Raw genomic sequence first — 15,631 nt, forward strand, 5'->3', positions numbered from 1 at the left:
AGAATCATGAGGCCAGAACATTAAAAAACGGGCTCCATTTACATCACACTGCCCCATGTTACAGTAAAAACACAGACGGACACAAGGCTCAGCGGAGTCGAGTACTGACCAAAGGATCTGACATGTTTAGAAAATCCTGCGTGAGAACGGTTTGGATTTAAAGCTGGAATAAAAATGTGCAAGTGATATTATTATTTTAATATGAGGAAATACTATTTAAAATGAAGGAAAAACAACTTTGCACTGGGCTGTTGTGGCGAAGGAGGAGTCAAAAGTCAAAGCTCTGGGTTTATCGATTGATCTTTGTTTCTATCCTCCAATGGTCCTGGTTTAGACCTGGTTTAGTTTTGGTTTAGACCTGGTTTAGTCCTGGTTGTGATCTCTGCTCCTGCCGTCACCTATGGTCCTGGTTTAGTCCTGGTTTAGACCTGGTTTAGTCCTGGTTTAGACCTGGTTTAGACCTGGTTTAAATCTCTGTTCCTACCCACACTTATAGTCCAGGTTTAGTCCTGGTTTATTCCTGGTTTAGACCTGGTTTAGTCCTGGTTTAGACCTGGTTTAGTCCTGGTTTAGTCCTGGTTTAGTCCAGCTTCAGTCCAGTTTCAGTCCAGCTTTAGTCCAGCTTTAGATCCCTGTTCCTACCCTCACTTTTAGTCCTGGTTTAGACCTGGTTTAGTCCTGGATTAGCCTTAGTTTAGCTCCAGTTTACACCTGGTTTAGATCCCTGTTCCTACCCACACTTATAGACCAGGTTTAGTCCTGGTTTAGTCCTGGTTCAGTCCAGTTTCAGTCCAGCTTTAGTCCAGCTTTAGATTCCTGTTCCTACCCTCACTTTTAGTCCAGGTTTAGTCCAGGTTTAGTCCAGGTTTAGTCCAGGTTTAGTCCAGGTTTAGTCCAGGTTTAGATCTCCGTTACTATCGTCACCTATGAAGCTTTGGTAATGAGCAAAAGTCCAAGATCGCAGATACGAGCGTTTAAAAGAGTTTCCTCCTCAGGGCGACTGGACGCTCCCTTAGAGACGGGGGAGGAGCTCAGTCAGACGGGGGGAGGAGCTCAGTCAGACGGGGGAGGAGCTCAGTCAGACGGGGGGAGGAGCTCAGTCACACGGGAGGAGCTCGGAGTAGAGACACTGCTCCTCCACATCGAGAGGAGCTCCAGGACGGACTGTGTCTCTCTGGCCTGGGAACACTTTGGGGTCCCATTAGAGGAGCTGGAGGAAGTGTCTGGGGTGAGGGAAGTCTGGGAGCGCCTGCTTAGACTGTTACCCCAGCGACCCAGCCCCGGATAAGCGAATAAAAATGGATGGATGTAAAAATTAAAGCTTTAAAATTCGGGGAACGTCCAAAATGTGTTTCATAGTAAAAGTTGTGACCCTGTACAACTAAATGATCTGTTCCATCATTTTGCCAAAATAAATAAATAAATAAAAGTATGATTTACATAAAAAGTTACGTCTCTGACCAACAGTTCTTTTCACGCTCGGGCAGAGGTCAGTTCAGACCCTCGCTTTCTAATCGCTTTCTAACGATTTATTTTAATGAAAAGTCTCCTCTTGCCATTAGTTACCGCCATCTTCTTAAAGAGATTGGCCTCCTGGGGGCGACGGTGGGCGTTTAAAACTTTCAAAACCAAACACGGCTCATCCACACACGCGGTTTTAGCACTTCCCTTTTTCGCTAGCGTCCTGGCTCGGCTCTCGGCTCCCGTCTGTTCTCAGTCTCAGGAGGTCGTGTGAGGCTGTAGTGAGAGCTTTCCAAAAATAGAGTAAAAAAAAACACACAAACATGGCGCCCGTGCCCTCATACATTACCCCTCGCCGCTGAGTGAACGTGCGTTTCCTCTGGAGCGACAGTGAAGTGAACGCTCGTGGGTTAGTCCGAAGCTTTGTCCTCGGCTCTGGGCTTTGTCGCACTCACTTCTGTTACCGGAGAAATAAAAACACGACGGCGAAAACACGAGGCGTATTGTGACAGGAGGATAGAGAGCTTACCGCGCGCAGGCCGACGCTCCCGTGTGTCTCCGCTCCCGTCGCAAACTCAACAGCCCGACGCAGGCAGTTCAAAGGAGTCGGATTCATTTGCATAAACAACACGACGCAGGGGAGTTCGGAAAAGTGCGAGAAACACGAAACACGAAACACGCAAATACACAAGCGTCGAGTGTGTGCAAAGATCATTTCACAAAGTTAACGCGGAACATGTTTTTGTGTAATTTATTTTTATTCTAGTGGGTTGAAAGGTGAGTTTACCCCGGAATAAAATAAAATGTCACATCTGGGCACGATACGTTGAACAATGCGAGATGAGACTTGTGCCTTGGCAGAGGTATATGCTCTTCCAATGCTTCTTTTTGTTGTGTTTTGTTTGGTTTTTTTGGTTGGATTTACATTTTTTTTTGCCATTTTACTTCAGTTTTAACTTGTAGAAATGATGTTCAACCTCTTGTCCTTTTCAAAACAGTTTAATCCTTCACTTAAAGCTGCAATAGGTCACTTTTTTCTAAATAAAAACTAAAATAAAAGCTTTTTTTCCCCCAATTTGGGTCCTGAAAAACATGCGTATGTGTTTACAGTGAGTGGGCTTGCATCTCCACAAACCTGACTCTTGTTTTAGCCTGGAGTAGGACTTTTTCCTGCTCGTCTCCATGGAAATGTTGTTCCTTTGGCGATAATATTCCACAGTATGGCATAAAATTGAAGTAGAATGTTCTAGAATACGTTTTTTTCACGTTTCTACTCATCAGGTTACCTCTAAAAACGCATTTATTTCCATTTTATTTACTTATTTCGAGCTGATTAATGAACAAAAGACGTCAGTACACATGTATCCAATAAACTTAACGCACATTTCACGTATTTTTTTCTTATTTAAGCTTGAAAAAAGTGCAAAAAAGTGCAAAAAAAGTGCGTTTAAACTGCGTGTCTGGGCAGAATGTATCGAACAATGCGAGATGGGACTTGTGCCTTGGCAGAGGTATATGCTCTCCCATCATTTTTTTGTTGTTTTTGTTTTGTTTTTTGGTTGGATTTAATGTTTTTTGCTAGTTTAGTTCAGCTTCAGGTTGTAGAAATTATGTTCAACTTCAATGTTTTCTGCGCTGAATCTGATGAGACTTAAATCCTACACTTTAAGATGAAATATGTCACTTTTTTCAAAATAAAAACCAAAATAAATCCTTTTTTTTTCTAATTTGGGCATTTTATTTACTTATTTCGAGCTGATTAATGAACAAAAGACGTCAGTACACATGTATCCAATAAACTTAACGCACATTTCACGTAGTTTTTTCTTATTTAAGCTTGAAAAAAGTGCAAAAAAGTGCGTTCAAACTGCGTACCTTTGAACACTGCAGGACCTTGTCAGAGTTTCACGTCCTCTGTGTTTATGGTATTGATTTGAATCTTTTCATAGTTTCGTTTCACCTTGTCGTTTAGACCGTAACCTTCTTCCACACGTGTCCGCTCCCGTGTTGGACTGTAGGGCGGACAGTAGACCTTCAGAGCGCAGGAACACGGGGCTGCTGGGTAATGTAAGATAAGACTTTACTGATCCCGGAGAAGAAGAAGAAGAAGAAAAGGAGGCGGAGACTAAAGAGGTGGCTCCAGATAAGCTCAAAATAACACGACAAAATGAGAATAAAACTGATAGAGACTCACTCCAGGGTCCACGTTATGTGAGGGATGATTACACGCCTGACGCGGCTATCGCTGACAATTCTCCGATTTTTAGTTTCTATTCTTTCGTTGCAAATAAGCGGAGGTAGCCAGAGGAGGAAACGGAGAAAATGAGTTCTTAAAACGTCCTACGTGACACGAAATTGACTCTTGTGACGCTTTAAGTCATGTTATAAAGATGTTACGTCCTCAAAAACAGACCTGGAGTTGTGTTTTGGTTCATTCACACAAGTTTATCATTAGTTTTTCTACATCTCCAAAGCTCAAAATGCTCCGTTCCACCTCGTGATGTCATCAAGTGGCAGTTTTCAAGTTAACAGCTCCTTTTTTTTACATTTAGTTCAACAGAAATGAGCAATTCCAGAGTTGAAATGATCCAAATGATTGTACAAATGAAGGTGTGTGGAGTTTAAAAACACAGTGGAGCACTTCCTGTATCGCCACATGATGACATCACAAGGTGGAACAGAGTGTTTTCTGTTTTGAAAGAAGAACTCAGCCTAAATAAGTCATGTTATAAAGATGTTCCGTCCTCAAAAACAGACCTGGAGTTGCGTTTTGGTTCATTCACACGTGTTTATTATTAGTTTTTCTACATCTCCAAAGCTCAAAATGCTCCGTTCCACCTCGTGATGTCATCAAGTGGCAGTTTTCAAGCCAGATTTTACCTTTTAGTTCAGTAAAGATTGACAATTCCAGAGCTGAAATGATCCAAATGATTCTAGAAATGAAGGTGTGTGGAGTTTAAAAACACAGCGGAGCACTTCCTGTATCACCACTTGATGACATCACAAGGTGGAACGGAGCGTTTTCTGTGTGTTCGGCGTGTGTAAATGAAACAAAACACAACTCCACGTCTGTTTGTACCAATAATATAATACAAAAACTTTGAGTAAAAGTGCAGTTACATGGCTAAAAATACTTACAAAAACAAGTACTACTGCCAAATATTTACTTCAAGTATAAAGTACATATGAAAAATACTTCAACCTTTTTTTTTTACGCAATTTTAGCAGCATTTCTATAAACATTAAGCCAAAATTAACAGTACAACTTGATGCTGATACGCTTTTTTTTTTTTTTTTAACTCATGCATTGTCCAGGAGATGGCGCAAGGTTGTTATTTGTTTATAAAAACGAGTCGAGACGGTGATGACATAATAATTTTGGGACGAGTGGAATATTTGGAGCTTGCGTTGTACTTGCAAACTCTGATTAATAAAAAAAAAAGCTGATTACAAGGTTGGAATACTACTCAAATAATAGTAAAAGTTTAAAAATACACAAAATAAACAGCACAGGAAACCCTCAAAATCTGCGTTTTTACAGTAACGTGAGTATTTGTAATGAGTATTTTCAATATCAGATGCGACACTAGCTCTGATCCGAAGGTCGCCGGTTCGATTCCCGCTCTCTACGCGGCTTGAAAATGGAAAAAAACGCTTAAACAACAACAACAAAAAGTGCGATTTGAGCATGTGAGGCGACTGCAGTGGTGCGTTTGCGTAGGCGGCTGAGGCGGAGTACCTACACAGTTCACGCGGGGTGTTCCTCGTCTGCGTCGCTCCGTACACAAGTCGAACGCAAATGAAACGAGCGTTAATATCGTGGTTAAATGTTGTATAAACGTGAAGGGGCTGAACGGTTAACAGAGGCCCGGCTTTCGGTGAAAATAAAACGCACAATACGTCGATTTATGTGTAGAAGGCTTGATATAGTTTCTCCTTCCTCTCGCCGTTTTAGTCAGAAAACTCGACGGAGAAGTAATGTTGGATGTGAAATAGAGTTCACAGATGTTAATGCAGTTGCAGAGTTGTATTAAAAGTGTTAGACAGACACGAGCGAGAGGCTACGACCACCAGAGAAGACCAGAAAACACCAGGAAATACCACGGACGACGGCGATGAGGACGGAGGATCCAAGTGTCAGCGACGAGCGAGAAAGAACGTAGGGTTTAAATGGACACTGTGGAATATTTCACGTCAGGTGCTTTTATCTGTGGAGATGTTGTTGTTTTGGTGAGGAGGGTTTCACAAGATGGTTAAACTTTCAGACAAGCAGGTGGCGCTAGTTGGTCATGCTAGTTGGTCATGCTAGGTGTGTGGTGCTACCAGGTGACGCTACCGGGCGACGCTACCGGGTGACACTAGGGTGTGGCGCTAGTTGGTCATGCTAAGTGGGTGGCACTTGTTGGTCATGCTAGGTGTGTGGTGATACTGGGTGGCGCTAGTTAGTCACGCTAAGTGGGTAGCGCTAGTAGGTGACGCTAGTGGGTGGTGCTAGCTGGTCATGCTAGGTGGGTGGCACAAGTGTGTGACGCTAGTGGGTGATGCTAGTTGCTCATGCTAGGGCGACGCTACCGGGCGACGCTACCGGGCGACGCTACCGGGCGACGCTACCGGTTTAGCTTTAACTTCATACTATAGAATATTTCTGGTCATCTATTTGTTTCCATGGAGACGTTATTGCTTTGCTGAGGAGGAATATGGCTAAACTTTTTATGGTGACGCTAGTGGGTGGCGCTAATGGATTACACTACCAGGTGAATTACTGGTCAGATCAGTGGAGAGGCAAGACACGTGTTTTTCAAGTCTTTTTTTTAACAAGCAACAAAAACCTGAATTAATTAATGCAACACAAACATGTTTAACGCCTTAACGTGGAGCATTCCAGGCAAAGCAAAAGCATCAAGCAGGTCCCGCCTCACCGCTCTAATCTCGAAAAGTCCCACGCTGTATCTTTAAATGGTATGAATGGCTAAAAGCAGGAGGTTAAATGAATGGGACAGCGTGCGATCCATCTCTGCCGGTCAGATCGATCAGCGAGGAGCGGCGTTCGGCGTTCGGGGTTCGGTTACACCCAGCTTCGCCCGTCGCCAACGACAACGGCTGCAAACGCGTCGTTATCTTCGGGACGAGAGCGGAGAAAGAGATAGACCGCACAAAGATCTGAAGAATGAACACGGAGTAAGTTTAGGAGTGAAGTGAAGGAGACGCGGAGGGCACCGAGGATACAATGTGAGGAACTAGGAAGTAGGAAGTAGGAGGGAGGAGAGGAGGCGAGGAGGCAGAGGGGGTGACTGATAACATTGTCGGGGTTGCCTCAAGGGCGGACACGAGCACAAAGGGAGAGACGAGAGGGGACATAAAGAAAAGGGAGGGAAATATAGAAATTTACCGAGGACCCGGAGGCACACATGGGGTGAGCAAAGATGGAGAGATGGATACGGAGCGATAGAACGGCGGAGAGATAAACAGAGCGGAGGAGGAGGAGGAGGAGGAAGGACCGGACAAAAGAAAAAGACTTGAGCATCTGGAGTTCAAACAATGAGCAGGATTAAAAACTGAGCGAAACTGAGATGTGAGCGGATTATTACGGAGAAAAACACCCAAACACTCGCGATTGTTTATGGTTAAAGCTCAACTGTGTAACTTTTCTGGTAAGGTACGCCACTTTTCTCCGTGGAGATGTTGCTGTTTTGCCAGGAAAGCTCTACAGTGGGGCTTTAAAGTTGTCGTTACAGGGTCAAGTTTCACGTTTTTTGGAGTTTTTTGGATGGTTTTTGGAGTTTTTTGGAGGGTTTTTGGAGTTTTTTTGGGGAGTTTTTTTTAAGGTTTGTGGAGCGGCGACGCGGCTCAACCATAAAAATCCAATGAGCAAAACTTTTAATTAATTGGAGGATTGATAAATTGAATTTGAAACACTGCAGGGCAAGGGATAATATCTCCATGGAGACGATCAAGTGAAGTGACCTCTGTCCGAAAAGTTACAAAGTGCAGCTTAAAGGTCGTACGTTACACAAAATGGACTCTTCTGAGGTTTAAGTCGCGTTTTCTCGTCAAAAACAGACCTGAAGTTGTGTTTTGTGAGATTGTGTCACACTTTATTATTAGTCTGTATCTTTCCAAACCTCAAAACGCTCTGTTCCAGCTCGTGATGTCATAAAGTGGTAGTTTTCAAGTCAACACCTACTTTTTTTTTAACCTTTAGTTCAACAGAAATGAGCAATTTCAGGAGCTGAAATGATCCAAATGATTCTAGAAATGAAGGTGTGTGGAGTTTAAAAACACAGCGGAGCACTTCCTGTATCGCCACATGATGACATCACAAGGTGGAACAGAGTGTTTCAGTTTGAGAGAACAACTCACTCGCGTAAATCTGCAGGTTTTGTGTGTTAAACATGTCTGATAGAAACAAAAAAACCAAACAAAACACACATCTCCAGGTCTGTTTGTGATGAAGAAACAACATCATCTTGACTCTCGCACGAAAACTGAGTCTTAATCAAAACTAAATCACAAAAATCACAGAAATTAGCCAAGATTAAAATTTAGAGTTTAATAAAAAACAACCTGTAACGTTTAATCGTTTCATTTAATTATCTTTTCCCCCCAACACGGCTTTCAGAAATTTGGCAAACACCCGAAGAACCATTAATATAATCGCTCATTTCGAGTCACTAATTCACAAACAAGTCTCAAAAAATAAAACAACATCAGCCGACGAAAACGAGCAAACGCGGCGCAATCAGAGAATCGTTTACTTTTGTTTTTTGAAATCAACAACCAAACCAAACACCCCTCGCCCGAGACTAGGGGACCGTTCAAGGGTGAAAAAGTGGAGGCTCAGACTTGTCTCCAGACCTGAAAGTGTGAAAATTATAACGTGAAAATGGCGGCGGAGCTGGCGGGTTATTACTGCAGCGAGCGAGGCAAAGGCAGATAAAGGTCATACGAAGGAGTGCGTTTGAGCATATTGACTTTGGTCTGGGAAAAGCAAGCATGTGGGAGCATTAGCGGAGCGCGGCCGGAAACTGGAGTGTGCCTCTTGTTCTACTATAAACTGACGCAAGCGTTTTAAAAATCCCAGATGATTAGTCAGCGCGTTTAGAGTCACAAATGAAAAGTTTAAAGGTCCTGAATTATGTCAAATTGAGTCTTGGGAGATTTAAGTCATGTTTTAATGCCGTTTTCTCATCAAAAACAGACCTGGAGTTGTGTTTTGTTTCATTCACACAAGTTTATTATTGGTTTTTCTATATCTCCAAAGCTCAAAATGCTCCGTTCCACCTCGTGATGTCATCAAGTGGCAGTTTTCAAGCCAGATTTTACATTTAGTTCAGTAAAGATTGACAATTCCAGAGCTGAAATGATCCAAATGATTCTAGAAATGAAGGTGTGTGGAGTTTTAAAACACAGTGGAGCACTTCCTGTATCACCACATGATGACATCACAAGGTGGAATGGAGTGTTTTCTGTTTTGAAAGAAGAACTCAGCCTAAACAAGTCATGTTATAAAGATGTTACGTCCTCAAAAACTGACTTGGAGTTGCGTTTTGTTTCATTTGTACATGTTTGAATAACTTTATTACTTGACTGTCTACATTTCCAAAGCTCAAAACGCTCTGTTGCACCTTGTGATGTCATCATGTTGTAATACAGGAAGTGCTCCACTGTGTTTTTAAACTCCACACACCTTCATTTCTACAATCATTTGGATCATTTCAGCTCTGGAATTGCTCATTTCTGTTGAACTAAAGGTAAAAAAAAGGAGCTGTTAACTTGAAAACTACCACTTGATGACATCACGAGGTGGAACAGAGCGTTTTAAGCTTTGGAGATGTTACAGACTAATAATAAAGTGTGACTCAAACATGTGTGAATGAAACAAAACACAACTCCAGGTCTGTTTTTGAGGAGGAAACAACATTAAAACATGACTTTAAACTCCCAGGAGTCACTTTTGTGTAATGTCGGACCTTTAAACGTTGATTTATGATTTGAAACGCGCTGACTAATCATCAGGGATTTTTAAAACGCTTGCGTCGGTTTATAGTAGAACAAGAGGCTAAAGAGGTGGCTCCAGATAAGCTCAAAATAACACGACAAAATGAGAATAAAACTGATAGAGACTCACTCCAGGGTCCACGTTATGTGAGGGATGATTACACGCCTGACGCGGCTATCGCTGACAATTCTCCGATTTTTAGTTTCTATTCTTTCGTTGCAAATAAGCGGAGGTAGCCAGAGGAGGAAACGGAGAAAATGAGTTCTTAAAACGTCCTACGTGACACGAAATTGACTCTTGCGACGCTTTAAGTCATGTTATAAAGATGTTACATCCTCAAAAACAGACCTGGAGTTGTGTTTTGGTTCATTCACACAAGTTTATCATTCGTTTTTCTACATCTCCAAAGCTCAAAACGCTCCGTTCCACCTTGTGATGTCATCAAGTGGCAGTTTTCAAGCCAGATTTTACATTTAGTTCAGTAAAGATTGACAATTTCTGAGCTGAAATGATCCAAATGATTCTAGAAATGAAGGCGTGTGGAGTTTAAAAACACAGTGGAGCACTTCCTGTATCACCACATGATGACATCACAAGGTGGAACAGAGTGTTTTCTGTTTTGAAAGAAGAACTCAGCCTAAATAAGTCATGTTATAAAGATGTTACATGCTCAAAAACAGACCTGGAGTTGTGTTTTGTTTCATTCACACATGTTTATTATTAGTTTTTCTACATCTCCAAAGCTCAAAATGCTCCGTTCCACCTCGTGATGTCATCAAGTGGCAGTTTTCAAGTTAACAGCTCCTTTTTTTTACATTTAGTTCAACAGAAATGAGCAATTCCAGAGTTGAAATGATCCAAATGATTCTAGAAATGAAGGTGTGTGGAGTTTAAAAACACAGTGGAGCACTTCCTGTATCACCACACGATGACATCACAAGGTGGAACAGAGCGTTTTCAGTTCAAGAAAGAAGCTCAAAACTTTAAAAACATGATAAACTCCAATAAGATTTTCATTCATTAACTGCACTGCGTTGTAATATCAGCGTAAAAAATACTATACAGGCCAAAAGATGCGTCAGAGACCTCCGCAAAGGAACTAACGCCGTCTTGCAACGCTAACGACCAGAAGCAGAAACCTCGTCGAACTCAGAGCTATTTTTCCTCGTACTTTTTTCACCGTGAGATAATATTCTTACACAGATCTGGAGAACACCCAAATTTGCTCACATTTGCATATATCAACGTGTGAAAAAAAGCAGAGTACTGTACGTTTCTTCATCTTTTCCGGCCAAATCCGAGATCAGATTTGGGACACGCTAGCTGCTTGTGCGCTAAACAAAACCGCTACTGGACGCGCACCAAAGTAAACCGCGGCGTCGGCAAAGAGAAAATTGTTTTATTACTTCTGCTTCGATATCAGAGGCCGTTTTTTTCCTGTAAAGTACGAAGACGTGTGCGTATGTGTCAGTCGAAGTATCGGCCGTACGTATATCACGAAAAAGATCATCATCATCTCACGGCGAGTTTCCGAGTTTCCGAAAAACGCTTAACATACAAACACAGCCATCTTCTTCCTCTTCTTCTTCCTCTTCTTCCCGCTACATCAGAGCGTGAGTCACTGTCTCGTTCCCCTGTCTGCTCTCCCCTCCGCTCGCCTCCGACTGTTTCCAACACACGCTGTCACTCCGCCGAGGGTACAGTTGCCATGACGACTATTATGAATGCCAATCAGCGGGCCGTGACTCATCCTTCGCACCTTTTACATGTTTTTTTTTCATAGGGCGGGACTTGCGGTGCGACTTCCTGCACGGGCGGGATGGAAATTAGGATAGACCTTAAGTGAATCATTGAGGCCGTGATATCGACGGGAGAGAGAAAAACGCACAAAAAGTGAAAAGGATGAAACAAAAATATTTATAGCGTCGTATCATTTTAATAAAGCTTTTTTGAAACGTATTTTTTTGTTTTTTTAGATGTCGATACGCTCGTTTTTTACAACAACCATCGCGATATCCGTTTAACAATCGCTTTTCCGCATGCTCAAAGTCGCTTTACAGTTTCGTGCCGAGTTTCTTTTGTCGCCACAGCTGCCCCGGGACGGCCGGACAGAAGCGAGGCTGCTAATCTGCGGCGTCGGCCTTTCTAAAAACGTACAAAAACATCGCATTCATACTAGGAAATGTGGGTGAAGCGTGCGTAGCGAAGTTGTTCCTTCCTTCACGCCCGCACCGCTGGTTTAGCACACGGCGGACGCTTAGCAACGCTGTCAATCAAACCTTGTTGCTAACGCTAGCGGGAGTGAGCGCCGGGAAAGAAGCCGCTTGGTTTGTCTGGTTTTAATGTTCATATCTTGATTTACAGAGACAATAGTGAAATAAAAACAGCACGATCAAGTAGAGCGGATTAAATTGAAGGATATGACAACAGTTTTGCCACTAGCGCCCCCCTGTGGCACCTGGTATTCACTGATTTTTCTACATTTCGCTCAGTTAGAGTCAAGATTCAAAGCTTTTATCGTCGTACAGTAAAGCAATCCTTACTTTGCTGACCACAGTGGACGCCAAAGTATAGAGAAAATTAGGTATAAAATAAGTAAGATAAAAAGAGCATAAAAATATATATAATCAAGTAAATAATAGTGCAAATGAGACAAAAAAAAATCAAGTTATACCTCAAATTATACCTCAAACTTTCGTCACTCTAGTTGAGGAGTAGTACTTTCGCCGATCACATGCTCAAGAGCGAGCGTGCGATCTCAGGACGCTCCGCTTTCGCCTCTCGGAGAAATGTCCGCAGGCCGCTGACCCACTTTGTTCGCGTGACCCAGAGTCTTAAGAAAGCCCGGTATGATATAACACCTGCCTAATCCGCTCTCGGGGGTTTCTAGGTAACGGTTACCATGGGGACCGGCTGTCTTTTGGGATGTTGACGCTGCCGACGAGCTGCGGTTCTGTGCGAGCTAAGGGTGCGTTTTTTTTTTTTTAAAGTAAAGTGGACGAAACGGTGGAGAGGTGCTCATCTGAGGAGGCTTTAGCCCACACAGAGCCGGCGTGGAGGACGGACATTTGTTCAAGCGAAGTCTCGTCTCAGTAGGTGGGAAAAAAAAAGGCAAAAATCACACTTCAGACAACTCTTACAAAACAGTTTCTAAAAGCACATAGAAAGTTGATAGAGCAGGTCTGCAGCGGGGTTCATTTTTCAACGTGGCGTGATGTTTTCAGACCGTACACGCCGCTCGTTCTGTTACCTGCCCGGAGACTGCGGATGCAAATGAGCACTCAGCATACATAATAAATGAGCGCGGTCTTTCTACCTAAAGTCTTCCATTATTTCATACAGTGTTGCTAGTGATAAAGTACCAGATAGTTTGAAAAATGTGAATGAACAATTGACTGATGCCTTCACGTTTCAGCTTATTTTTGTAACTTTTGGGACGCGGCGAAACGTCCTTGGTGCTGTATTTTATAATAACTGCGCTTACGCCGTTTTCTGAGCTGTTTTAATGTCGTTTCCTCGTCAAAAACAGAGATGGAGTTGTGTTTTGTTTCGTTCGCGCGTGTTTCGACGGAGTAAACGCTCTGTTCCACCTTGTGATGTCATCGTGTGGCGATACAGGAAGTGCTCGGCTGTGTTTTTAAACTCCACACACCTTCATTTCTAGAATCATTTGGATAATCAAAACTGGAATAATAAAAATAAAACAAAATAAATCTAAATAAATATAACTATAAATATACTATAAAAATAAAAATAAATACAAATATAATAAATATAAATAAATCAGATAAAAATAAAAATAAATATAAATATAAAAATAATATAAATAAAATAAATATAAATAAATCTAATAATCAGATGATAAAAATAAAATAAATATTACAAAAAATATATATAAATAAATATAAATTAATAAATCAGAAAATCAGATAAGGAATTGCCAACTCTAACTCTACTGAACTAAAGGTAAAATGAGCTGACTCAAAACTCAAAAACTACCACTTTATGACATCACAAGGTGGAATAGAGCGTTTTGAGCTTTGGGGATGCAGACAAACTAATAATAAAGTCACTCAAACATGTGTGAATGAAACAAAACACAACTCCAGGTCTGTTTTTGACGCGGTCACAGCTCACACGAGTCCATTTTGGGTAACATAACCCCTTTGATTAACGCTGGTGTAGTTATTATAAAGCGTTACCATGCCAACACATAAAAAGTCTTAATTGTATTCTTCTTTTTCTGTGTTTTCCAGGTCTGTGGACTGACAGGCGCTCTACCATGCCTGTGCCCCCACCCCCCACCCCCCGCAGACAGACACACCGATCCCACACACACCTCCATCGGGAAAGGAACGAAGGAAGCCTGACCTCTCCGCCCATCCTCCAACTATCGCTCCATCCAACTCCAACTTTACTCATCTCCCCTTCTTCTTCTTCTTCTTCTTCTTCGTCTCATCTCCTGCACTGTGCCTGCCCGCGGACTACACGACGGACGCTCCCCGACTTCGCCACCTTCCCGGCGTTCCACTGGCTCACGCTGGTCACATGCTGCCTACTGCCGTCCCTGATTGGCGCGGGGGAGACGTGGGGCATGGTCTCCACCTGCCCCTTCCACTGCGTTTGTCGAAACTTATCCGAGTCTCTAAGTACTCTATGCGCAGACAAGGGATTACTGTTCGTCCCCCCGAACGTTGACAGGAGGACGGTGGAGCTAAGACTCGCCGATAACTTCATCACGGAGGTCGGGGGAAGCGATTTCGCCAACATGACCGGCTTGGTTGACCTGACTTTGTCCAGGAACACCATCCATCATATACGTCCGATGGCGTTCGCGGACCTGGAGAGTCTTCGCTCGTTACATCTGGACGGTAAAGTGTTAGCGTAGCACGGTGACCTTTGGAAATCACTGCTTGTCCAATAACAGGGTTGATGTTGTGTCCAGGAAATCGGTTGACGACGCTCGGGCCGAGGGACTTGGCCGGTTTGGTCAATCTTCAGCATCTAATCGTCAACAACAACCAGCTGGTCAAAGTATCGCCTCAAGTGTTCGACGACTTCCTGCTCACGCTGGAGGACCTCGATATGTCCTACAACAACTTGAAAAGGTAACGGAACTTCAATTTTATTACGCTGTTTTCTAATCTAGGTTCTAATGTTGTTTCCTCGTCACAAACAGAGCTGGAGTTTTGGGTTTTTTTTCATTCGCACACGTTTAGATTGAGTAAACGGCCCGTTCCACCTTGTGATGTCATCGTGTGGTGATACAGGAAGTGCTCCACTGTGTTTTTAAACTCCACCCACCTTCATTTCTAGAATCATTTGGAACTGCCAGTCTCGTCAGAGCTAAAGATGAAAGTCGCTGTTAACTTGAAAACTACCACTTCATGACATCACGAGGTGGAACAAAGCGTTAGACTAATAATAAAATGTTACTCAAACGTGTGAATGAAAAACACAACTCCAAGTCTGTTTTTGATGACGTAACAACATTATAAACAACAATTATGGCTTAAAACTCAATTTTCAAGCTTAATTTTGTGTAATATTGAACCTTTAATCTCGTTTGTGGGGAAAAAGTTGAAAAGAAACGTACAAAAATCCAGGAAGTAGCAAAGATTTCAACAACGGAACATCTCTACATATGTCAAAAACACTTAATTTAACGAAATAAAGTTGTTATTTTTATTAGTCGAGTCATAACTGCTGCCCGTGCCCAAACCAGGAAGTAAAATTACATTATAAACTTGACCAAATTTTTGAAAAACTAGAAAAGTGAAGCAAGTTTTTTAGCTAAATCTGAACTGTAATGACGCTAATGTTTAACTGAGATCAGTCTAACCTGTCGTGTGAAGTTTAATAGTATAGCGTGAATCAAAAAAGGCAGCAGAACGTGAGGACTGAGGGTAAACGTTGAACAAAAATACAGTTCTTCAGTGGCTCCTCGAGTGAGCCCGAGTCAGCAAACACACAGCAAATTAAAAGCGCTGAGGCTGGGAGGATGAAAAGCTCGCAGAATTGAATTGAAAGTGAATCAATTTTGATGAGGTTCTAATTTTCTTTGACTGGGTTTGTTGAAAGACAGGCCCGCACTCTTTGAATGGCGCCGTTCGTTATGGTCTACGCCGCTCCTATCGTATCTATTACAAAGGACAATGGAGGCATTTAAGA

The 15,631-nt window shown here is 42.5% G+C and overlaps 2 protein-coding genes across 2 annotated transcripts in view; one reads left to right on the forward strand and one right to left on the reverse strand.

Moving 5' to 3' along the window:
• LOC117385935 (pyruvate carboxylase, mitochondrial-like) overlaps window positions 1-15,631 on the reverse strand; it is a 683,990-nt gene that overhangs the window by 267,047 nt on the left and 401,312 nt on the right. The window lies entirely within an intron of this gene.
• LOC117385937 (leucine-rich repeat and fibronectin type-III domain-containing protein 4-like) overlaps window positions 1-15,631 on the forward strand; it is an 82,386-nt gene that overhangs the window by 29,938 nt on the left and 36,817 nt on the right. Inside the window, exons 2-3 of the mRNA XM_033983218.2 lie at window positions 13,717-14,331; window positions 14,406-14,568. Coding sequence (XP_033839109.1) covers window positions 13,743-14,331; window positions 14,406-14,568 — 752 coding nt within the window. The 5' untranslated portion in view covers window positions 13,717-13,742. The remainder of the gene's footprint in view (window positions 1-13,716; window positions 14,332-14,405; window positions 14,569-15,631) is intronic.

This window comes from Periophthalmus magnuspinnatus, chromosome 18 (genome assembly GCF_009829125.3).
Source record: "Periophthalmus magnuspinnatus isolate fPerMag1 chromosome 18, fPerMag1.2.pri, whole genome shotgun sequence".
Classification (NCBI taxonomy): Eukaryota; Metazoa; Chordata; class Actinopteri; order Gobiiformes; family Gobiidae; genus Periophthalmus; species Periophthalmus magnuspinnatus.